At 42.0% G+C, this 26,895-nt stretch overlaps 1 protein-coding gene across 2 annotated transcripts in view; it reads right to left on the bottom strand.

The window, feature by feature from the left end:
* Positions 1–26,895, bottom strand: part of LOC140734814 (synapsin-3-like) — a 315,531-nt gene that overhangs the window by 185,570 nt on the left and 103,066 nt on the right. For both annotated transcript variants that reach the window (XM_073059372.1, XM_073059373.1), the window contains exon 4: positions 15,234–15,325. In XM_073059372.1, coding sequence (XP_072915473.1) covers positions 15,234–15,325 — 92 coding nt within the window. The remainder of the gene's footprint in view (positions 1–15,233; positions 15,326–26,895) is intronic.

Raw genomic sequence — 26,895 nt, 5'->3', positions numbered from 1 at the left:
AAAGGAAATAAAAGAACGAAAAACTGGAAGCAGAGCAAGGCTCCTACCCACCTGCTCACAGCTGGCTGTCTGTCCAATTCACCAGCCAGCACAGAGCACAGGGACATAAAAATGGAATAAGAAAGAAATGCCACACACGTTTTGAGAATATTGATAGAATGAACAACTTAACAACAATTCTTGCTCTAAATTCACATTTTATTGTACTTATCCTCAAAAACTCTCCAGAGCCAGCATAATTCTTTCTATACAACAAGACCTTGTTCCTAATCTCTAAATGGTTTGCTTTGCTTGGCTTGGTTCCTGCTTAAAATAACAGGCTGTACTTTTCCAGAGGCAACTGCCCAATCCTTGAGCAGATCCTGTAGCCTGATCCAAGTGCAGGTTCACAACCTTTTCATTGCACATCCTGTGCTATTAGTAACCCTGGCTTTCCAAAATCTTTCAGCTGCATAGTGCTGCCTTACAGGCATCCACCTCTTACTCTGCCTTGCAGAATACATCTGATTATATTTAGTTCAGTAAGAAAATGTCAGTGTTCCAACAGATTTTACCATATTTTCACAAGTAAATGGTACACCTCAAAACCATGACCATCATTCTTTTGCTGTTCTGGCCCTTCCACATTCCACCAATCAGCCCTACACCCCTCACCCTTGGTCCTGGACTGACAGATAAATATAAATTGCATGTGGGTTAATAGGAACTGTTCAGGAGGCAATCTGAAAGCATCACAGCGGTAGAGAAGCTTGTCAAACAGTGTGAGAACAACAACCAGTGTCTCCATGTGGACAAGACAAAAGAGATGACTGTGGACTTCAGGAAGGCACAGGTCAACCACTCTCCACCGCGTGTCAATAGATCTGCCGTGGAGAGAGCAAAGAGAACACACTTCCTTGGTGTGCACATTACAGTTGATCTAACTTGGACCCACAACACCTCCTCAATAGTCAAGAAGGCACAGCAGCGTCTACACTTTCTGAGGTGATTTGAGCCATGCAAGGCTCTCCGCCCCCATTCTAATACCTTTCTACAGGAGCACCATCGAGAGTGTCCTGTTTTGCTGCATCATGGCGTGGTAGGAAGCTGCAAGGCATCTACAGAGGATAGTAAAACTACCAAGAGGACTACCGGAGTCTATTTGTGACATTTACCAGGAGCATTGTATACGAAGGGCCCGAAACTTTGTTGAGGATCCTCACCACACATCACACAATCTCTTTAGCCCACTACCCTCAGGGAGGAGATACAGGAGCATCAGGACTGCCAGACTGGGTAACAGTTCCTTTCCTCCGGCCGTGAGACTAATGAATACCCTGCCACCACCGACATCTCTTCACTAGGATAGCGGGCTGTTTACTGTTTACTGTTGTTTTCCTGTTTACCCGTGCTGCACACTTCAGATGCATTTTGGATTATATTTTATTAATTTATATTTTTGTTCTGTGTGCTGTGTGTGATACGTGTTTTGTGGGTGCAGCGTTGTCTGGAGGCACATTATTTCACTTGGTTGTTCAGATGACTATAAATTTCAACTTGTTTTGGAAGGCAAATGTTACAATATACTTACTACAATTATACAGCAACTTTCAGAGACCCCACTAACAGCATTATGTTTGGTTTTGATTTTACTAAGAATATTTTTGTTGTAGAGGATTTACCGGACTGTGACCACCATGTTTGACGGCACTACTTGTCTTTTGAGTTCCTGCTGGAAATTTTACACTTTTGGATACAGGGCATTATATCCAACAAGTAGGTATGTCATCCTTCAAGTATTCTGATGTAGAAAATGCATCTTCTCAATCATGAGATACCTGTTGTCCCATACCCAACTTTTCTCTTGGTGTTTACTAACTCTCCCAAACATAGATGCACAAATACTTCATTAGGGATGAAATCTTACAATGCTTGAAGGAACTGGAGTATCAGCAAAATTTACAAAAAGAAATAAAATAGGTGGTCTTGAAAGAGGAGACAGCTGAATAACTGACCCAATGTTCAGACTTGAATCTCTACAATAAGCACTGGACTAGGCTGCAGGTTCAGGCCTGGTTCCAGCCATTGGTCAGCTTCAGCTGACACCCCTCAGCACAACCACACACTGATGGCTGGACAGCAAACATGGACCAATCAGCCAGTACAGAACATACAGTCTCCAGCAGCAAAACCCTTATCTCTGAGGGCAAATATCTCGGAGCCAGGGTGCAGTATTCAACCACCAGATGGAGAAGGTCTGGACCATAGCTGCTCCATCTTCTCCCCCTCCAACCAGGTCTTGGTTACTGATCACCAGCTCAAAGACAAATGTATTCTGAACATTGAGCCAGGCCCCACCATGAAACCATCAGGTGAAAATGGCTTTGACAGCAACTCTGCCAGCAACTGAAACCAGGTCCATAAGCAAGCAGGTCAAACTGAGTAATTTCATGATCTTGAAAGCTATATGGGTAGGGAAGAAGCTTTAAAAACTCCAGCACTCAGGACAAGGCTACATTCCACATTTGATGTCAGGAATGAATTTTTCACAGTGTTCCCACATATCCATAAAATTGAAGTTAACTTCATCCTGACCCACCTGACCAATTTTCTCTCTTCTTAACCCATCAAAGCCAACAGAGCTTCTTTCACCTTCTCCAGAACATGCCTCTCTGCCCCTACCAGACCACAAACTCGCAGGCATCCAAAAATCATAAACTTCATTAACTGCTTCAATTTTATGCCAGACAAGAACCTCCCTATCACTTCTGTCTGCCCCAGCACTTCACACAACCTAAACACATTATGGTTATTGTACATCAGCCACTCACCTGAGATCTTTGAAATATTTTCTCTTGAAAATAAAGCACGTGTGTATGTGTGTGTGAACACAAGTGTAAGGGAGAGGATGGGCAGTGGGATTTCGATAAAGGACAACCACGGGCTCAGTCATTGTATCACCCTGTGCACCGCACTTGGGTTAAGAGGGGGATGTAGCACTGCAGCTCAGCAAGAATGTACGACCATAAGATATAGATATAGACCATATATAATACCATATATCTATATAAGATATAGACCATAAGATATAGGAGCAGAATTAGGCCCGTTGAATCCGCTCCACCATTTCATCTTGGCTGATTTACTATCCCTCTCAACCCCATTCTCCTGCATGCTCCCTGTAACCTTTGCCACCCTTACTAATCAAGAAACAATCAAGCTACATTTTAAATATGCCCAATGACTTGGGTTCCAAAGCCGTCTGTGGCATTGAATTCCATAGATTCACTGCCCTCTGACTAAAGAAATTCTTCCTCATCTCTGTTCTAAATAGATGCCCCTTTATTCTGAAGCTGTGCCCTCTGATGATAGACACCTCACTATACAAAACACCCTCTCCACATCCACTATGTCTAAGCTTTACAATATTCAATAGGTTTCAATGAGATTCCCCTCATTTCTCTAAACGCTAGTCAGTACAGGCCCAGGGCCATCAAATACTCATCATATGTTAATCCTTTCATTTCTGGAATCATTCTCTTGATCCTCCTCTGCAGCCCCTCCAATGCCAGCACATCTTTTCTTAGATAGGGGCCCAAAACTGTTCACAATACTCCAAGTGTGGTCAGACCAATCCCTTATAAAGCCTCAGTATTACATCCTTGTGGACTATTATCTAAATGGGGAGAGGGTTCAAGCATAAGAGGTGCAGAGGGACCTAGGAGTCCTCGTGCAAGCTCCCAAAGGTTAATTTACAGGTCAAGTCTGTGGTAAAGAAGGCAAATGCAATGTTGGCATTTATTTCAAGGGGAATAGAACTATTATAAAAGCAAGGAGATAATGCTGAGGCTTTATAAAACACTAGTCAGGCCACACTTGGAGTATTGTCAACAGCTTTGGGCCCCACATCTCAGAAAGGATGTGTTGTCATTGGAGAGAGTCCAGGGGAGGTTCACAAGGATGATTCCACGAATGAAGGGGTTAGCATATGAAGAACATTTGGCAGCTTTAGACCTGTACTCACTGGAATTTAGAAGAATGCAGGGGAATCTCATTGAAACCAACCGAATGTTGGAAAGACTAGATAAGGTAGATGTTTCCTCTGGTGGGGGTATCGAGAACTAGAGGGCTCAGCCTCAGGATTGAGGGACAACCTTTTAGAACAGAGGGAAAAAGGATTTTTTTTTTTAGCCAGAGAGTAGTGAATCTGTGGAATGCTCTGCAACAGACTGCATTGGAGGCCAAGTCCATGGGTGTAGTTAAGGCGGAAGCTGATCGTTTCCTGATTGGCCAGGCCATCAAAGGATATGGCAAGAAGGCAGGCATATGGGGTTGAGAAGGATCCAGGATCAGCCAAGATGGAATGGTGGAGCAGACTTGATGGGCTGAATGGCCTAATTCTGCTCTTATGTCGTATGGTCTTAGATCCTAGTTCTCTCAAATCAAATGCTAACTTTGCACTTGCCTTCCTTATCACCAACCCAATCTACTAGGTAACCTCTAGGGAATCTGCACAAGGACTCCCAAGTCCCTTTGCACCTCTGATTTTTAAATTTTCTCCCCATTTAGAAAATAGTCTATGCCTTTATTCCTTCTACCAAAGTGCATGACTACATACTTCCCTACACTGCATTCCATCTGCCACTTGTTTGCTAATTCTCCCCATCTGTTAAGTTCTTCTGCAGACTCCGTGCTTCCTCAAAACTATTTGCCTTCCACCTATCTTTGTATAGCTCGCAAACTTGGCCAGAAGCCCATCAATTCCATCATCCATATCATTGAAATAAATCGTGAAAAGGACAGGTCCCAAAACCAACCACTGTGGAACACCACTAGTCACCAGCAGCCAACAAGAAAAGGCCACCTTTGTTCCCGCTCTTTGCCTCCTGCCAGTCGGCTAATCTTCTATCCATGTTAGTAATTTTCTTGTAATACCATGGGCTTATAGCTTGTTAAGCAGCCTCACGTGCAGCATCTTGTGAAAGGCCTTCTGAAAATTCAAGTAAATAACATCCACTGACTCTCCTTTGTCTATCTGGCCTGATACTTCCTCAAAGAATTCCAACAGGTTTGTCAGGCAAGATTCCCCTTTAGGAAACTATACTGACATTGGCCTATTTTATCATGTCCCACCATGTACCGCAAACCTCATCCTTAATAATGGACTGAAACATTATCCCAACCACTGAAATCAGGCTAACTGACATATAATTTCCTTTCTTCTGCAGCCCTCCTTTCATAAACAGCGGAGTGACAGCTGCAATTTTCCAGTCCTCTGGAACCATTCCAGAATTTAGTGATTCTTGAAAGATCATTACTAATGTCTCCACAATCTCTTCAGTGACTTCGTTCAGAACCCTAGGGTGTAGTTCATCTGGTCCAGGTGACTTATCTACCTACAGACCTTTCAGCTTCCCAAGCACCTTCTCCTTAGTAATAGCAACTACACTCACTTCTGTCCTCTGACACTCAAATTTCTGGTATATTGCTTGTGTTTTCCACAGTGAAGACTAAACCGAAGTATTTCTTAAGCTTGTCTGCCATTCCTTTGTCCCCTTTTACTACCTCTCCAGCGTATTTTTCCAGTGGTTCAACATCCACGCTTGCCTCTCTTTTAATCTTTATATATCTGAAAAAGCTTTTGCTGTCTTCTTTTATATTATTCACAAGCTTCCCTTCTTATTTCATCTTTCCTCTCCTTATGACTTTTTTAGTTGCCTTCTGTTGGTTTTCAAAAGCTTCCCAGTCTTTAGCTTCCCACTAATTTTTTGCTAAATTATATAACCTTTCTTTTGATTTTATGCAGACTTTGTCTTCCTTGGTCAGCCACAGTTGCCTCATCTTCCCTTTAAAATACTTGTCCATCCTTGGGATGTATCTACCGTACCTCTTCTGAATTACCCCCTAAAACTCCAGCCATTGCTGCTCTGCCATCAATCCTGATAGTGTCTTCTTCCAATCAGCTTTGGCCAGCTCCTCTCTCATGCCTCTGTGGTTGCCTTTAATCCACAGTAACACTGATACGTCTGGCTTTATCTTCTCCTTCTCAAACTGCAGGGTGAATTCTATCATATTATGATTACTGCCTCCTAGGGGTTCCTTTACCTAAAGCTCTCTGATCGAATCCGGTTCATTACATCGCACCCAATCCAGAACTGCCTTTCCCGAGTGGGCTCAAACAGCAGCTGCTCTAAAAAGGCAACTTGTAGGCATTCTACAATTCCTGCTCTTGCAATCCAACACCAGCCTACCTGCTGAATTGTATGATAAGGGTGGCATCAGAAACAAGGGATGGATTAATGATTTGGAAACAACCGGGAGGGTGGGTGGAAAAATTTGACTCTAGCAGTGAAGGATGGCAGTTCAACAGAGACTAGGGTACCTAATTTTGCCATTTTGTCTTAAAATACCCTATCATTGTTGTTTCTCTTTCTGATATTTTTCTTATTACTTTATTAATCTTCTCCGCAATTGTGTTGCTGCCATATGTGGTTTCAGAGTGATTTCAGACAGTGACTTTTTCACCTGTTTTGTCTTATTGTCGTCCATCCTGACTCTCCTTTCCATTCTGGACTCTGGTGATTTTTCATGATTATCACTACGTCATTTTTATCTTCAGGGTTAGTCCATATCCTTCTCCCATTTAATTTATCAAGGATATTTCTGACCATTGTTTTATGGAACTGCTACTTAATAGATGGATATGGGTGCAGTAACAATGGATGACACAGAGACTGATGGTTGATGGGTGCCCAGCAGTTAAAGGCAATTGCAGAAGTATCATGGAAGCTTAATAGTAGAGGTTGTTGCCAAATTACTGGTGTTCAGGGAAAATGGTTCAAGTTCAAGTTAATTTTAATTGTCATTTAACCATACAGCCAAACAAAACAGGGTTCCTCTGGAGCCAAGTTGCAAGACACAAAACCAACAGCCACACACAGCACATATAATTATGATAGAAGAAAACATACAGTTATAAAAGTAAATTTTAAAATAATGGTATATCCCAAGTCATGACATATTATGAGACTTGTTGGGTGGTAGAATGCTCTTGAGACTCCCCCTGCCCAGGAAACCCAGCAATAGCCATTAACAAAAGAAATGTTGTTATAAAATGGAGGCATATGATATTCTAAGTGGATTTCACACAAGTACCATCATTAATGCTTCACTCATTGTCTCAACTTTCAAACTGGAAATCAAGTTCAGGTCAAGATCAAGTTTAATTGCCATTCGACCATACATGAATACACATGAATACAGACCCCACTGTCAGTCTCGTCAATGAGTATTCTACATTACCAATGTCCAGCAGGGTCTTGCAATCACAGGAAAAGTGTCCAAGGCAATCATTAGCGCAGTTTATTGGACTTCGCACCACCCTATTGCAGCAGGTGGAAACACGATGTGCGAGATGTCCAGTTCCACTGCTATCAGGCAGCTCACTAATGGTGTAGACCTGCACTATTTGATGATCTTAATATCCAGCAGAGTTGCAAACATGCAAAAGACATCAGGGATGAACAATTGCACCTTTTTTTGAGACTCAGATAGGTCGCTGCGTCCGAGCACGCCACCATCTTACATGGAGACAATAGACATGCAGTTTATTTTCATTTCTCAGGATGTGGGTGTTGCTGGCAAGGACACAGATAAAAACCATGATAAATTACCCAGCGGATGGGCGGAGGGTAAATCCTTCTTCCATTTTTCTGGTGGAATTACTCCATCTGTGCTGCTGGGAGGGAGTTGCAGCACTTGGACCCAGCAACAAGGCATAGGAGAATTCACAGCTGCTGAAACCTCTGAAGAGTTTACATCCCATCCTAGCTGAAGCTGCACAGCTCGGAGGTTGTACTTCAGTTGGGGACCTTGCTCATTACCTTTATGTGCTCTGGATGACTGAGGAATGAAATGTCTATGACACAGTGCCCAGTGCTGGAAGAAAATTGGTTCCTTCCTTTGAGCTATGAGTGGTCTTTAGTAACAAATCTTCAGTCATTGGAGTGTAGCCAGTATTCTGTCAAGCATACTGAGCTCCTTTGTGATAGTGTTCCAAGTCTCCAAATACATTTGCTCCCACTGACAGATGTGAAGGCTAATCACTGGCTGCCGCTTTGCATTCTGATGATATTAAGTTATACTTTGAGTTAAATACAGTGTCTGACAATTTTATAAAGTTGTACCAAACCCGTGGGCAGAAGTGCACATTTGCTTTGTATCAAAATATTCTCTGAAACTAACAGGAAGCAGCAGTGACATTGACATTTGACAAAACCCACCACTAGACCCCAGTGAGCCAAAAACAGATCTTATTACTTTACATAGACAAATTAATAGATTAAATGAGAGATGAGACTGAGAGAGGGAAGAAAGGGGAGAGAGGAAACAAAAAGGCATGAGTAGAAAGTTATAAATTAGGAATGGGAAAGAAGGAGGAGATGAGAAAGAATGAAAAAAGATGAGAGAGTATTTTAGTGCAGTGGGTAATTTAATGGGGCAATATCCAGGGGTTCTTCCTTCAGATCTTGAGACATGAGCCCAAATCCTGCCTCAGTAACTTAAATTCTAATAAATTTCAAGCATCCTCTTTTTAAATTACTAAATTACCAGAAGTATTGGTAATGTTCACTACAGGAGTAATAGGATGTCATAAACAACAGTTAACTAAACTAGATGGACAGAGGAAAATGTTAGCCTTGCCAGAGAAATCAACATTCCAAGAAAGAACAAAAAATAAAGTCAGTAAGTGTGAAAAGCAAGAGATAATAATTTGGAAGAAATTACCATTTGAACAATTGGAAAGTAGCTCGGAATCAAGAACTGGAGGATTTCCATATTTTGCAGTCAAACATAACGAATGAGATCACTCTGTAAATATTGGAAAAAGTGCACTTGCAAAACAAGAAAATTTGCTAAAGACCTTAAATAAGCTCTTCTCTGAGTCAAAGTAATTCATTGCACTAAACTCCTACTGCACACAACTCATCCCCACAGCACTGCAATTCACAAAATATTGTAACTCACTACCCAAAATCCTGTAAATCCTGAGTACTGTAACTCACTGCCCAAGCCTTCCCAGAGCACCATAATTCACTGTCTGATGCAGCATTCAAGGAGTCATCGAGCAATACAGCATGGAGACTGGTCCTTCAGCCCAACTCATCCACATCAACGTCAGTTCCTATCAAGCTAGGCCCATTTGCCCATATTTGGCCCATATACCTCTAAACCCCTCTTATCCATGTATTTACCAACGTGTCCTGTACATGTAGTCATTGTATCTGTTCAACCACACTCTTTTACTCTTCATTCCATTCACACACCAAACTCTACATGAGTATGTTGGCCCTCAGTTTCCTTTTAAACCTTTCACCTTTCACCATAAATTGCTCTTGTTTTTAGTTCCCCTTTGCCTAGGAAAAAGACTATGCATTCACCCTGTCAATGCTCCTCATGATTTTATACACTCTGTAGGGGCACCCCTCAATCTCCCACATTCTATGAAATAATGCCCTAACATGACCAACCTCTCCCTATAACTCAGACCCTCAGGTCTTGCCAACATCCTCGTAAATCTTCTCTGCTATCTTACCAGTTTAATGATGTCTTTCCTAAAAAGAGCAACCTAAACTGTACACAGTCCTCCAAGTGCAGTCTCATCAATATCTTGTACAACTGCTCCATAATGATCCAACTCGTATTCCCAGTGCCCTGGCTGATGAAGGTCTGTGTGATAAACACCTTTTTTACCACATCATCTAGCTGTGATGCTGCTCTCAGTGAACTATGTTCTTGTACTCTTAGGTACTTCTATTCCACAACATCCCCCAGTACTACCTTTCACTGTGTAAGCCCTAACTGGGTATGAGTTCACAAAATGCAAGACTTTGCACTTATCTAGATTGAAAGCTGCTTGCCTATTCTCAGCCCGTTTACCTAGCTTTTCCATTGATGCTGCCTGACGGCGGGCGGGCAGGCGTGCGTGTGTGTTAGTTATTTGGATTTCCAGCATCTGCAGATATTCACTTGCTTGTGAATATTCACTATATTCATTATATTCACTATAATGTCTATAATATTACCCATTTTAGTATCATCCACAAACTTATTAACCAAGCCTTGTATATTCACATCCAACTTGTTTATAGAAATAACAAACAACAAAGGTCCAACACTGATCCCTCTGTCACACCACCTGCCACAGAGCTCCCATCCAAGAAGTATACTTAGACAATCATTGTCTGCTTATTGCATTGAGTCAACTATGAATTTACTCAAATAAATCTCCCTGGATCCCATGTGATCTAGACTGGCCTGCCATGCAGGAACTTTATAAAGGCCTTGCTAAAGTTCATATGGACAACATCCTTTGCCCCATCCACATCTATCCTCTTGGTTACCTCTTTCAAAATCTCTTAGTGATTTATTAAACATGATATCTCATGCACAAAGCCACGATGTTTATCCCTAATTCGACCTTGCCTATCCAAATGTTGATGAATTCTGTCCCTCAGAATCCCCTCCAGTAATTTGCCTATCACTTATCTAAGACTCACCAGTCTGTAGTTCCCTGGTTTGTCTTTGTTTTTCTTCTTAAAAAATGGTACAAAATGACCCCTCATTCTGCAGCACCCTCAGGACCTGGTAGGTCTTTGCAGAGTTCCTCCTCTGGGCATCATAATGCATAACGTGCTTATGATCCACAGTAGTTCACCGCCATGGTGTGCTATAACTCCATGTAGAGCTACTCATCTGTACACACTATTCCTCTACTGTAAGATGTGTCTCATTAGTTGGAGGTACAGTATTGAAGAGTGCACTATAGCTCACTACCCAATGCCCTTCCACAGTGCACTGCAAATGACTGCACTGATGTAATTTCCAAATTCACTAAAAAAGACAGGAGATAGAAATCTAAAACAGATACAGAACATGCTGGTTGAGCCACATCTGTAAAAGCGCAGTTTTTATTTTACCTGAAGTGCGTCTCTTTCCAAAGATGCTCCCTGACCATTTGAGTGTCTGCAGCATTTCCTGTTTCACAGTAGTTCACTGTGGAATGCCAAACCCTTCCACTCTGTGTTGCAACTCAGTGCACTGTAATTTACTGTCTTACGCCCTCTCACAATGCACTTTAACTGAATCACTTGAAACTGTCTCTAAAGATTCAAAAATTTAAAGTACATTTATTATTAAAGTATGTATGCAGTACATACTGAGATTCGTCTTCCCACAGACAGCCACAAAATGAAGAAATGCCATGGGACCCATTCAAAGAAAACATCAAACACCCAATGCACAAAAAAGAACAAATCGCGCAAACGGCAAAAGAAACGAGCAAGTAACACACAAGATATTAAACATCAAATGGCAGAGTCCTTGAAACGGCCTGGGAATGTTCAGTTTAGTTCAGTTCAGTTCAGTTTAGCACTGTGTCGTTTGTTGACTGCAGGCCGCAAAGCCTGTCTGCCCTGATCAAAATTGCACAAAATACCAAAACAAAGGAGAAAGCAGAAACTCATATAACATGAACTGCAGAGCCCTCTAAAAACAAGTCCAATCACACCTTGCCCAAGACCAAGAAGTCCTGCACCTTCCTCCAGCAGCAGCGAGCAAGAGGGAGAGGGAGACCCATCAAATGCCGGCAGATGGCGCTGATCACCCACTCGCCTTCCGCTCTCGTCCTAGTTGATTTCAATCTTGCTCGATGCTTTAATCGGCGAGTTGCTCAACAATTGGAGCCAATCATGGGTTCGTGCTCTGCCTTTAGGCAGCACACTCCGTTCTCCACCCCCCTCTCAACCATGCCAAATTCCCTCATATTTAGCAAGAACATCAGTTTGCTCAGTCAGCCCAAAAACACATTATCAAAATGTACATTACAGGCTCCAATTACACACAGATTAGCAGTAGAAGTATATTTAAATGAAGAAGAAGAAGAAGAAGAAGTGTTAGAGCAATTTTTGGGTTTAGCCATCAAGCAAATAACTTCAGCCATCAATCTTCAAGTCTGAATATAGATTGTAAATTTAATTTGAAATGCAGCTCTAAACAATTGGTTCCTAAAAGCCTGGAAACACAGACCAGACATTGCTGACTAAAATTCATTTAGATGTCTGATGTGGGCGTGCAAATCAGGAGGTGTGAAGTTTGTGTGCAGTTTCAAAGAAAGCATTGTGGATGTATTGTATGGAGTTGTCCTTTGATATTTAACTCATAAAATATTTGGTAGCATTAGACCAGTCAGACCATTCCCCCCCCCCCCATCCTCGAAAGCATCTGAATATAATGCCACTTGTATCTTGTTTTCTCAAATTAAGAGGCTGCTTCATAACTACCAGCACTTTTCTCTAGTGATTTCATTCACGCAACAACAAGAAGCAGCAGTAGTTTTATGAACTGACTGCAGGATGTCAACATTAGTCATGTTGGTTGCTAGTACCATCTTGCCAAACTGTCCAACAGTGTGCCCTGCCACAGTGCAATATGTCTGGGACAGATGCAGAATTTGGCTTCTGTTTTAAAGTACCAACAGATATTTCATTAATTTTTCTCAGATGTGCACAAATGTCACAAACACAAGTTTGTTTCCTTTCTGCGGCACATCACCCAGACATGAAATGGAATGTGTCTAACACACTAAATGAGTCAAAATACCATGTGTGTACTTGTAAATAATTAGGTCCTGTTTTAAAACTACATGGTTCTTTTACATCTGGAAGATTGTTTCTGGTCTCAAAAGACCATTTAACTCAACAAAACCTATTTGCCAATTTACCTTTGTTACGTTATGCAAGATGTCTATACAACATGGAACGTTACAGTTGAGCTTTACATTTCAAATTTATCCATGTCTTAATACAATTTAGGTCAAAACATTAATATATTTGTGAAGAAAGCATAATAAATAATGACAACTGTTATAAATTTCATTTGATCTACTAAGGACTGATGCCTATCCTCCTTGCTAATTCTAACCCCTATGTGACTCCACCTCCTCATTTCAGGACAATTAGGGATGAACAAAAAATGCTATCCTCAACAGCAACATCAATATCTTTTGCATGAATAAGTTTAAAACCTTCCATCCTATTATACTTTCTGAGGAGAGTGGAAACTCGTGCATGGAGCAAGAGGAGATAGCGGACGTACTTAACAAATACTTTGCTTCAGTATTCATCAGTGAAAAGGAGCTTGGCAATTGTGGAAATGACTTACAATGTCTGCAATGCCTGAGTGCATAGATATTAAGAAAGAGGTTGTGCTGGAGCTTTTGAAAGTTATTAAGACAAGTTACCAGGACCAGACAACATATACCCCAAGCCACTGTGGGAAGTGAGGGAAGAGATTGCTGAGCCTCTGGCGATGATCTTTGCATCATCAATAGGGACAGGAGAAGTACCAGAGGATTGGAAGGTTGCAAAAGTTGTTCCCTTGTTGAAGAAAGGGAGTAGAGATAACCCAGGAAATTATAGACCAGTTGTCGGAGAAGATCATGAGAGACAGGATTTATGAGCATTTGGAGACACATGATCTGATTACGGACAGTCAGCATGGCTTTGTCAAGGGCAGATTATGCCTTACAAATGTGATTGAAATCTGAGGATGTAACAAAACACATTGATGAAGGTAGAGCAGTGGATGTAGTGTATATGGATTTCAGTAAGGCATTTGATAAGGTACCCCATGTTTTGGTCATTCAGAATTCATGAGGTACGGGATCCAGGAAGACCTTGCTTTGTGGATCCAGAACTGGCTTGCCCACAGAAGGCAAAAGGTGGTTGTGGATGCTTTGTATTCTGCATGGAGGTCGGTGACTAGTGGTGTTCCACAGGGATCTGTTCTGGGACCCCTCCTCTTTGTGATTTTTATAAATGACCTGGATGAAGAAGTATAAGGGAGGGTGAGTAAGTTTGCTGATGACACAAAGGTTGGGGATGTTGTGGATAGTGTGGAGGGCTGTCAGAGGCTACAGCGGGACATCAATAGGATGCAGAACTGGGCTGAGAAGTGGCAGATGGAGTTCAACCCAGATAAGTGTGAAATGGTTCATTTTGGTAGGTTCCATTTGAGGATAGAATATAATATAAATGGTAAGACGCTTTGCAGTGTGGAGGATCACAGGGATCTTGGGGTCCATGTCAATAGGACACTCAAAGCTGCTGCGCAGGTTGACAGTGTTGTTAGAAAGGTGTATGATGTGTTGGCAATCATCAAACGTGGGATTGAGTTCAAGAGCTGTGAGGTAATGTTACAGCTATATAAGACCTTAATTAGTCCCCGCTTGGAGTACTGTGTTCAGTTCTGGTCACCTCACTACAGGAAGGATGTGGATGCTATAGAGAGAGTGCAGAGGAGATTTACAAGGATGTTGCCTGGCTTGGAGAGCATGCCTTATGAGAATAGGTTGAGTGAACTTGGCCTTTTCTCCTTGGAGTGACGGAGGATGAGAGGTGTCCTGATAGAGGTGTATAAGATGATGAGAGGCATTGATCGTATGGATAGCCAGAGGCTTTTTCCCAGGTCTGAAGTGGCTAATGTGAGGGACATAGTTTTATGGTGCTTGGAAGTAGGTACACGGGGATGTCAGAGGTACGTTTTTCACACAGAGTGGTGGGTGTGTAGAATGTACTACCAGCGACAGTGGTAGAGGCAGATACAATAGGGTCTTTTAAGAGACTCTTAGATGGGTACATGGAGCTTAGAGAAATAGAGGGCTATGTGGTAGGGAAATTCTAGGCAGTTTCTAGAGTGGATTACATGGTCAGCACATCAGAGTGGGCCGAAGGGCCTGTAATGTGCTGTAGATTTTCTATGTTTTTATGTTCTGATTACATTGGAAATTGGCTGCTTTATTCAAATCATAAATGCCTACACTGATTCTGTGCATAAGAACATATGTGGGATGAGCCAATATTAGCAACTAGATGCTTAGCAAAACAACAGCAAAAATAAAATGTTTTTGAAATTGCTGTGCAAATTCATTCATTTTATTAACTTCAATCCATTAAAATGCAAGAAGGAAATCTGAGATTTTTAATTATATAGTAGCCTGCATATATTGAAAATACATTTAACGCACAGACATCATCACCTGCAACCTGCTGTTTAAGCTCTTCACCCTTTCAGTTTGAGTGTTAGGGGTTGTTCAATGTGAAACAGCTTTTACAAATGTATTCCATGTACGTAACTCTCACCCCACGATCTGGCTCCCAAATAAGGTAGAAAGGAATAAGCTTCTGTTGCCCTACCTGACCACCTTGGTTCCATTCCGAATCAGCTGCATATCAATCATACATCCCCCGTTGACGTAGGCGGCCAGATTCAGCTCTGAGAACTCTGCCTGCATTAATAATTGTAGGAAGCACTCATGAGTTTTAGTGTATACGTTCACAGCACATCCACATAAGTAGCTGCTAATCCTGAAAGCAAAGATGTTTTTAAAATCAGCAGTCGTTACAAGATTTTCCACTTCATTTCCCCTTCCTTGAAATAAAGAGTTTGCATGTTGACACACTGAGGCACAGAGGAAGTTTTACCTTGGATAAGGATTGCAGATATTTACAGAGAACATCATTAGAAACCAGAAAATGTCTAGTGCATCTTCCGATCTTCAAAAGGGAGAAATTTTCAAATAGGGAGGTAGAAATGGTCCTGTGAATATTATAATAAATCTGATCCAGTACACATACAATACTGTAAGTGGGGTTACATTCTCCTTTATTTAATTATAAATCCTGCCGAGCTTGCTCTTTGTCACTTTCCCACAATGTCTGTGCATTTAACACTTCTCTACAACAAACATGGCATGGTTTCCAATAATCACAAGATCAGCCATTTGCTTGTAAAATGCATATGCTCAGAAGCTGCACACTATTTTTTCATTTTTTTTAAATATAGATCAAGGCATTGTTGCAAAGATCAGAAGTTATTGGCTAACCCTTCTTGACTTGCTTACTTGTTCCAGTGAAGCTAATCTGCAAGTGGAACAAGTGCTACACCTGCCCCTACACCTTCTCCCTCACTACCATTTAGGGCCCCACTCTTTCCACATGAGGTGATACTTCACCTGTGAGTCTGTTGGGGTCATCTACTGTATCCAGTGTGGCCTCCAGTATATCAGTGAGACCTAATGTAGATTGGGAAAACACCGCGCCAAACACCTACGCTCCATCCCAGAGGCCACCTATTTTAATTCCGCTTCCCATTCCCATTCTGACCTGTCAGTCCATGGCCCCCTCTACTGTCACAATGAGGCCACGCTCAGGTTAGAGGAGCAACACCTTATATTCCATCTGGGTAGCCTCCAACCTGATGTAATGAATATCAATTTCTCAAATTTCCGGTAATGCCACCCCCTTCACCATTCCCCATCCCCTTTTCCCTCTCTCACCTTACTTCTTCCCCTGCCCATCACCTCCCTCTGGTGCTCCTTCCTCTTTTTTTTCTTCCATGGCCTTCTGTCCTCCTCCAATCAGGTTCCCCCTTCTCCAGCCCTGTATCTCTTTCACCAATCAACTTCCCAGCTCTTTACTTCAGCGCTCCCCCACCCCCACCATTTCACCAATCACCATGTGTTTCCTCCTCCTCACTCCCACCTTCTTAATCTGTCTCCTCATCTTTTTTTTTCTCCTGTCCTGATGAAGGGTCTCAGCCCGAAACATCCACTGTACTCTTTTCCATAGGCGCTGCCTGGCCTGCTGAGTTCCTCCGGCATTTTGTGTGTGCTGCTGTAATCTCACAGTGCTGGGTTAGCATGTGGCATATATACATTGGGAGGGAATTCCAGGATAATGTAAGACTAGCAAGAAATTTGCAAGTCAGAACGGTATGTGACATGGGAAGTCTGCAGTGCTCCTGTGTAACCTTGGCTGGAAAAGTCACAGACTAGGGAGAAGCTGTCAGACTAGCCCAGGTGGGTAATTAAATGCATTTAGTATCTGGCACATAGTCTCTGTATCCTGGTGATGTAGAGAATGAATACTCCTTCTGTAATACGTCCTCCAGATGCAGACTTCCAATCCTCTATCCTACATTTGCCTACTGATAATCCCTTTGACACACAATTAAATAAAACTACATCGATGAGTCACTGGCATCAATGGAGCAAAATTTCAGAACAGGGCAAAATATGTATTGCTATTATACTGTATATGTGTGCTTAGTACAAACAACCAATGACAAATAATGAAACATCTTTTACTGGCACTGTCTGATATGATTCTTGCTTCCTGAGAAACAACTGAATAATGACTCAGCACATGACATACTAACCCAGTAGGCCACGTAATTACATTCTCTGCCATTACAGTACAGAAGAATCTGGTACTTAAGACAACTGTACTGCTGATGACGAACAAATGAGACTATAACAGGTGGAGATGATTGATGTAATTACTTGGGCTAAAAATGGATAAAAATCAGATTGCAAAAAAATGCTTCCACATGTTGGTTCTTAGCTCATGTGTTATGATTCATTTGCTGTAGGAGCACTCTGCAGTGACGCTTTAAGAGTTGAAGAGCTATCTTCTAGAGTGACTGTTTAAAGTCTTCGGAGTCAGCATGTCTCATACTGTAGGCAAGAGCATAAGAACAAAAGGAACAGGAGCATGTGTAGCTAATAAATCCCTTAAGCCTGCTCCTCTATTCAATAAAATGGTCCAATCATGGCCTCAACACAACTTTCCCATTCTCTAAATCCCCTGACCCGCTTGTCGTTTAAGTGTATGTCAGTCCTCACTTTGAATATAATCAGCATATCTGCCTCCACAGGTCACTGTGGTAAAGAATGCCAAAGATTCATGACCCTCTGAGAGAAGTTCTTCCTCAGCTCTACCTTAAATGGCAATCACTTATTCTGAAACTATTCTGCTTAGTACGGTTAGGGTTAGTGAATTGTGGGCATGCCATGCTGGCACCAGAAGTGTGGTGACGCTTGTGGACTTCCCCCAGCACAATCCTTGAAATGTGCTGGTCATTCGCTCAAAATGACGTACTTCATTGTACTGTAAGTTTCAACATACGTATGACAAATAAAGCTAATCTTTCTTCCCTTTATCCAATCTAGTTCTACATACATTATGATAGGAGACATCGTGACCGTCTACCAACTGATCCCCCCTCAGAATTCCCTATATATCAATAAGATCATTCTTCTGAATTCCAACGAGTATAGGCTTAATCTGCTCAACCTTTCTTCATATCCCAGGAATCAACCTAATAAGCCTCCTCTGCAAAGCCTTCTACGTCAGCGTATCAGTACGTAGAGATGAAGACCAAAACTCTGTGCATGTCTCACTATTGCCCTATAAATTAGCATCAAACTTTCACTACTTTTATACTCATTAATCCCTTGCCACAAAAAAAGGGTTAACGATGGTGCAATTTAAGTGATACACAGAATAACAACTTAGAAATGTCACTTGGACAAACCAGTACACATCAGCATTAAGCAGAGAAAATTCTGAACCACACAGAAGTTCAGAAAGCACCTGTGGAAAGAGAAAGAGAGTTAATGTTTCCAGTCAGAGGTCCTTTATCAGAATTAGGATGGTGAGAAAATAAATTACTTTCAAGCTGCAAAGAGGGAGGGGGACAACTGACAGGACAATGGGTGAGGGTAGGATTCCTATGGAGATAAGAATGGAGAGAGAAAAACAGCCAAAATCACATATCTCTCTTGCTCTTATGAGCAGTACCCTATCTAATCAGGCAAGAACCCTGCCTGACTTTTTAAACACCATATCCACCCCGTATATGAATAAGAAACAACACTGACTCTACATTGCCCATCTCCCCACAGAGCATTCCCAGTAAATACGAAACCCTCTGGTTTAAGATAACTTTCCCTTAAACCAATTAACTAAACAGAGTCTTAGGGAGAGGGAGAGGGAGAGGGAGAGAGAGAGAGAGAGAGAGAGATTTCCTTTCAACTCACAAGAGAGCACAGGCCATCAACTTTTTGCTGTTGATGTTTCTGTAGCAGGCAATTTCTTTTTTATAAAGTCGAGTTGCTAGCTCGACACTTAACCCAGCACAGATGGGAAGCATACAAGGAAGCCGGCTGGATTCAAACTCGGGACCTTCCGCTCCAAAGTCCAGCACTGATGCCACTACGCCACCAGCCGGCCCCTTAGGGACATACAACATGGGAAAAAGTCGCAGTGGCCCACCAGGTCTGCACCTATACCATCAACCCAATTCCATTTCAGCCTCCCCTCACTTTCCCATCAACTCCCCCACAGTTCTGCCACTCACCTTGCACACACTGTGCAAGTTTTAGTGGCCCATTAGCCTACCAACCTGCACGACTCTGTGATATAGAACCAGGAGGAATCCCACACGGTCACAGGAAGGAAGTACAAACACATAGGTTTGAACCCAGGTCTCTGGCTCTCTGAGGCAGCAGCTCTAAAAGCTCCACCATTGCTCATCGTTCGTGTCATTACAGAAACTTGACATGGGTTTAAGATCAGAATCAGCCATAATCTGATTGAATAATGCCTAAATAAGGGAAAAGGTCAAAAGCTCATGGTCCTGCATTACCTCCATTCAGAAACTCAGGAGAAATGGTTTACTCTGTGCTCTGTGAAACCGTACACCCTACAGTGTGCATCAGTCAGAGGCTAACAGTCCCATATAACAGAGTAACTTTGTAGTTCTGATGCCTGGTGTGGGTTCATGTTGGCGTATCACCATGCCCAAAAAGAAATGGGAAGTTTAATACTGACATTTAATTGGTTATATTAAACAGATGTTTTCAGCCATCATCGTATTACCACATAAAAACATCTGAAGATTAACGTAATTGAGAGGTTGTAGATAAACACAGCACACTAAAATAGCCACAGCAGGATTTTCAGAAGTCATTGCCTGGGTTGGTTGTCTGAATTCTTTTATAGTTAACCACCTTTCTACAATGTGTTACAACTCAATAGTAACATGTCACGCTAAAGGATTAGATTCCGGAAACCCCCCCTCCCAATTAAGACTACTAATGAAATAAATGTTCCACTTTTTACAGAGAGCAGACAGTGTGTGGGCATCACAAAGTTTCATTAAGAAGGCTAGATGTCTGACAGTACCAATTAGATCTCTTCAGTTTCACCTAATTGAAGACTCTGTCCATTATACTTGTTTAATGAGAAAGGAACAAGCTCTATACACACACAGCTATCTGTGCTCTAAAGTGATTTCCAAGCCCCTTGTCCCAGCTTTGAACAAATGTAAATAGTTAAAAGTTTTAATCAGTGGGGACCCGAATCACCCCAACCACATTCCAGCTGCTACCATCCAGGAAACTGTACCGCAGCATAAAAGCCAGGACCAACAGGCTCCAGAACAGCTTCTTCCACCAGGCCACCAGAATGATTAACTCACGCTGATTTGAGTGTATTTCTACGTTACATTGCCTGTTCTACTTATCATAAATTATTATAAATTATGATGATTGCACATTGCACCTAGATGGAGACGTACATAAAGATTTTTACTCCTCGTGTATGTGAAGAATGTAAGAAATAAATTCAATTCAAACCAATTGCAATAGACCGATCACTGGGATAATTCACTGCAGCTTAGTTACAACTCCCCATTCATACCCTGATTGAAAGATCATACAACAGTACAACACTAGACAGGCCATTTTACCCATAATGTGGTGCTGATCTTGATGTCAATTTAGACTAAATGTCTTCCTCCTGGGTATCATCCATATCCCTGTATTTCCTTCATATGTCTATCTAAAAGACTCAAACTCTACCAAAGTGCCTGCTTCCACTACTACTCCTGCTAACCTTTACTAGACACCTACCAATCTTTGCATAAAAACTTGCTTCTGACGTAGTGGTTAAACTCTCTCCTCTGCCCCCTCCCACCCCCACCCTGCTTAACCTTACAAATATGTCCCTTGGTGCTTATCATTTCTACCCTGGAGAAAAGATTCTGTCTCTCTATCTTTGCTTCTCATAATTTTAAAAACGTCTGTTAGGTCTTCCATTAGCCTCTGGTGTTCCAGGGAGAACCCAAGTTTCCCGGCCTTTCCTTATAGCAAATAACTCTTCTGCATCCTCTCCACATAAGGAGCAACCAGAACTGCCCACAATATCCAAATGTGATCTGACTAAAGTTTATTATAGCTGTGTCACGATTCCCTTACTCTTACACTCAATATCCTGACCAATGAGCACGCCATGTACCTTCTTTACAATTATCCACTTCTATATCCATTTTCACTGAACTATAGCCCGAGACCCTAAGATCCCTGTGTACTTCAATGCTACTAAGGGGCCTAATACTGTATACATTTTCTTTTCATTTGACCTCCAAAAGTGCAACAACTCACACTTGCAAAGATTAAACTCCATCTGCTACTTCTCTGCCCATATCTGTAGATGATCTATATTCTTTAACATTTATCTAGCTTTGATCAGAACATTACACACAACTTCAATGTCAAGGATCACCAAGAACTCCTCCCTCCCCAGCCAATGTCAACTGCAATCTTGCCCCATAAACAAACTAATAACTTCAACGTATGCCACACAGCTAACATAGTAAATGTGTGAATTATTTCTGGGCATTTAAATGCAGCAAAATTTTCTGATTATCCTTGCCTGCATCTTTTTCAGCCATGATGGAATGGTGGAGCAGACTCGATGGGCTGAATGGCCTAATTCTCTCCAATGTCTTGTTGTCTTATGGACTTAATAGTCCTTTACACTGTTCAGAATTCCACCAATCCCTTGGGGGCCCTATACTATGACTCCATCAGCGTAATTGCACATTCTTTATTTCCATCTAAATTGCCTCTGTGGATGAACTCTCCACTGAGTATTGCTGTGACATTCTCCCTTATCTGGAGTGTAACCCCATTCCCTTTCAGGTCTAAAACAACAAGTAACATATTGGGCACCTCTCCGCTCCTCCTGTTCTTTATCCTTTTGCCTCCCCATTATTGAGCAGTGGCTGAAACTTGACTGTGTGCCCACTCTTTTGATGCTATACTTTAGTAGCAATTTTTAACATAGATATCGAACGGTCTACGACTATTCAATCACTAGTGCAGCGAAGTTCATCTGCACATGCCTTGCTGGGAGAGCGTTGAAGTAGCAGCCCTGCCTGCCTGGTTATTCCTATTGCTCATGCAGGATTCTGCTTCATAAATTCACTTTACTCAGGAATAAGTTCACTATTTTTTTTGCCGTATCACCCAGACTATAGACACCAGCACAAACAATGCAAGAGAGCATCTGTTACTTCTTGTGTCAATGTAAGATTGGATCGGGGGCATTCACTCTCAAACAAGACGATGCCTGAAGCATGCAGTCTTCAGGAAGTTAAAAAGGATGCCTTGTGTTTTTTTAGCATTGATAAATTAGTTATTATTAGATAAATTATTATTGAGTAATTATTCAGGAAATTATCGTGAAGTATTGAGCACAGAGATTAATGTGATCATTAGTGACAAATGGAGCTGGCTAGAGAAGACCACCATGATGGTGTTGAATATCGTTCTTATGGGACTGACAATTCACTGTAGTTGCCAAGTACCAGAACTCCAGGTTCATACAAGGTTGACTGCAGTTGTGTTCAGCTCTTGCGCAACGCATCATAAATTTATATTTTCCCTCATCACTATTTTGTTAAAACTATCCCTCTTCCCTCTTGTGAGGTTTGGGCAATAAATCAAAATGATTGTGCCTTCGACACAATGGAAGTGGTTGGAGGAATGTTGCACAACTAAAGATGATTACCAAATAGTTGATAAACTGAAACAACAACAATGCCTAATTTGCACGATGCTCCAAAAGTACAGCTAAGGCTTCTTTCTCTTACAGCATTTGCTGAAGTTTAGGGTCATCAGAGTCCATTTATTTTATAGATTAAGTGCTTGGGGAAGTAAGTGCAATAGTAGTCAAAATAAAAGAACGGCTTACACCTGAACCCAAAGGGGTCCGATATCCTAACAGGTAGGTCTAATAGAGCTGTTAGGGAGGGTTTAAATGAATTTGGCAGGGGGATGGGAACCGGAGCGATAGGGCTGAGGAAGGAGGAAACAGAAATAAATCAAAGATAGCGTGTAACAGAGATAATAAAAAGGACAGACAGGAGATGAGGCATGATCACAGCCAGTGGGATGATTTACAGGGCAGTGTGGTGCAGTTTAAACAGAAAACAACAAATACTGGACTGTAAGTGTTATATTTGAATGCACGCAGCATATGAAATTCAGCTACAGAGTGGCAAGTATGACATTGTGGCCATCTCTGAAACTTGGCTGAAGGATAGCTGCCATTGGGAGCTGAACGTCCAAGGATATATGATGTATTGGAAAGATAGGTTAGTAGGCAGAGGGGGTGATGTGGCCCTGTGTATAAGAAATAATATTAAATCATTAGAAAGGAATGACATAGGATCGAAAGATGTAGAGTTTCTATGGGCTGAGTTAAGAAATGTCAAGGGTAAAAGGACCCTAATAGCAGTTACATACAGCCTCCAAGCAGCAGCCGGGATGTGGATTATAAATTACAACAGGAGATAGAAAAGGCGTGTCAGAAGGGCATTGTCATAATAGTCATTGGGGAATTTAAGATGAAAGTGGATTAAGAAAACCAGGCTAGTACTGGACCTCAAGACAGAGAATTTGTAGAATATCTAAGGGATGGCTTTTTAGAACAGCTTGTTGTTGAGCCCACTAGGGGATCAACTGTGCTGAATTGAGTGTTGTGCAATGATCTGGAGGTGATAAGAGAGCTTAAGGTTAAGGAACCCTTAGGGAACAGTGATCACAATATGATTGAGTTCACTTTGAAATTTGAGAAGGAGAAACTAAATTCCAATGTGTCGGTATTTCAGTGGAATAAAGGAAACTACAATGGCATGAGAGGGGAACTGGCCAAGGTTGACTGGAAAGCAACGCTAGCAGGAAGGACAGCAGAGCAGCAACGGCTGGAGTTACTGTGAAAAATGAGGGAAGTGCAAAACCAATATATTCCAAATAGGAAGAAATATTCGAATGGAAGAGGGACACTGCCGTGGCTGACAAGTGAAGTCAGAGCCAAAGAAATGCAAAAGAGGACATACAAGGAAGCCAGAGCTAGTGGGAAGATGGAGGATTGGGAAGCTTTTAAAAACTTGCAGAAGGAAACTAAGAAGGTCATTAGGAAGGAAAAGATAAATTATGAAAGGAAGCTGGCAACTAATATCAAAGAAGATACTAAAAGCGTTTTTAAGTATATAAAGGGTAAAAGAAAGTTGAGGGTAGATATAGGACCAATAAAAAATGACACTGGATATTGTAATGAGAGACACAGAGAAGGCAGAGGAACTGAATGCATATTTTGCATCAGTCTTCACAGTGGAAGACATCTGCAGTATACCGGACATTCAAGAGTGTCAGGGAAGTGAAGTATGTGCAGTGAAAATTACAGATGAGAAGGTGCTCGGGAAGCTTAGTGGTCTGAGGGTGGATAAATCTTCTGGACCTGATGGAATGCACCCTTGGGCTCTGAAGGAAGTAGCTGGAGAGATTGCGGAGGCATTAACAATGATCTTTCAGGAATCGATAAGATTCTGGCATTGTACCGGATGACTGGAAAATTGCAAATGTTACTCCGCTATTTAAGAAGGGTGGGAGGCAGCAGAAAGGAAACTATAGACACGTTAGCCTGACATCAGTGGTTGGGAAGTTGTTGGAATCGATAGTTAGGGATGAGATTACAGGGTACCTGGAGGCACATCAGAAGATAGGCCAAAGCCAGCATGGTTTCCTGAAAGGAAAATCCTGCCTGACTAACCTACTGTAATTTTTTGAGGAAATTACAAGCAGGGTAGACAAAGGAGATGCAGTAGACATGGTGTACTTGGATTTTCAGAAGGCCTTTGACAAGGTGCTGCTTAGCAAGATAAGAGCCCATGGAATTATAGGAAAGTTACTAGCATGGGTTGAGCTGGTCGGCAGGAAACAGAGAGAGGGAATAAAAGGATCCTATTCTGGCTGGCTGCTGGTTACCAGTGGAGTTCCACAGGGGTCAATATTGGGACCACTGCTTTTTACGATGTATGTCAATGATTTGGACTATGGGATTAATGGATTTGTGGCTAAATTTGCCGATGATACAAAGATAGGAGGAGGAGTGGGTAGTGTTGAGGAAACAGAGAGCCTGCAGAGTGACTTAAATAGTTTAGGGGAATGGGCAAAGAAGTGGCAAATGAAATACAATGTTGGAAAGTGTATGGTCATACACATGTATGGAAGAAATAAACGGGCAGACTATTATTTAGATGGGGAGATAATTCAAAATGCAGAGATGCAAAGGGACTTGGGAGTCCTTGTGCAAGATACCCTAAAGGTTAACCTCCAGGTTGAGTCGATGGTGCAGAAGGAAAATGCAATGTAGACATTCATTTCTGGAGGTGTAGAATATAAGAGCAGAGTTGTGATGCTGAGGCTCTATAAGGCACTCGTGAGACCACACTTAGAGTATAGTGTGCAGTTTTGGGCTCCTTATTTTAGAAAGGATATACTGACATTGGAAAGGGTTCAGAGAAGATTCACGAGAATGATTCCAGGAATGAAAGGGTTACTATATGAGGACATACAGTACTGTACTGTATACAGCTCTTGGGCTGTATTCCCTGGAGTTCAGGAGAATGAGGGGGGATCACATAGAAACATTCTGAATGTTAAAAGGTCTGAACAGGTTAGATATGGCAAAGTTCTTTCCCATGGTAGGGGAGTCTAGCACTAGAGGGCATGACTTCAGGATTGAAGGACGTCCATTTAGAACAGAGATGTAGAGAAATTACTTTAGTCGGAGGGTGGTAAATCTGTGGAATTTGTTGCCATGAGTGGCTGTGGAGGCCAAGTCATTGGGTGCATTTAAGGCAGAGAGAGGTAGGTGCTTGATTAGCCAGGGCATCAAAGGGTATGGGGAGAAGACAGTGGAGTGGATGACTGGAAGAATTGGATCAGCCCATGATTGAATGGCAGAGCAGACTCAATGGGCCGAATGGCTTACTTCTGCTCCTATATCTCGTGGTCTTAAAGAACAGAAGGCAGCAAAGGAAAAAGTGAAAGAGGAAGCAAAGATTTTCATCTTTTGAATTAAAACACTTTGGTTGTCCCTTTGGATACTATTGGTGTGATGACCTATCAGGGTACAGCAGTAGCAGCCAGACCAGTGGCAACGTGGCCAACTCTGAGGCTCAGCAGGGAAGGGTCAAGATTGGCAGAGCAGTAGTAATAGGAGAGTTGATAGTTAGGAGGACAGACAGGAGGTTCTGTGTCCTCAAAAGAGATGTCAGAATTGTCTATTGCCTCCAGTTGCTATGGTCTAGGATTTCTCAAGTCGCTACAGAAGATTCTCAAGAGGACGGGTAAGCAGCCTCCCTTTTTGGTGCACATTGGCACCGATAATATATGTAGAAAGGAGAAAGAGATCCTGCCCAGAGAGTACAAAGAGGCTGAAGAGCAGGACCTCCAAGGTAGTAATCCCTGGATTAATCCCAGTGCCATGTGCTAGTCAGGGTAGATATAGATGAATGAATGTCTGAGAAACTGTTGCGGGGGGCAGGGTTTCAGATTTCCTGATCATTGCGACTTTTGTGAGGAAGGTATGACGTGTACAAAAAAGGACGGGTTACATCATCATTGTGGGCAGGTCTGCTAGAAATGTTGGGAAGGGTTTAAACTAATTTGTCAGGTGGTTGGGAACTGGAGTGACAGGGCTGACGATGAGGTAGCTGGTATACATTGATTAATTGGACTGCGAGGACAGACAGGCAGATGACAGGGCAGAATTGCAGTCATTGGAGTGAGTTGGTGTAACATGGAGGCAAATTTGAACAGGACAGTAATGGTGTTACATTTGCTGCACACAGTATTCAGAATAATGTAGATGATCTTGCATT

The sequence above is a fragment of the Hemitrygon akajei genome, chromosome 10 (assembly GCF_048418815.1).
Source record: "Hemitrygon akajei chromosome 10, sHemAka1.3, whole genome shotgun sequence".
Lineage (NCBI taxonomy): Eukaryota > Metazoa > Chordata > Chondrichthyes > Myliobatiformes > Dasyatidae > Hemitrygon > Hemitrygon akajei.
The sequence above is the reverse complement of the archived record's forward strand: the minus strand, read 5'-3'. Positions and strand labels throughout refer to the sequence as shown.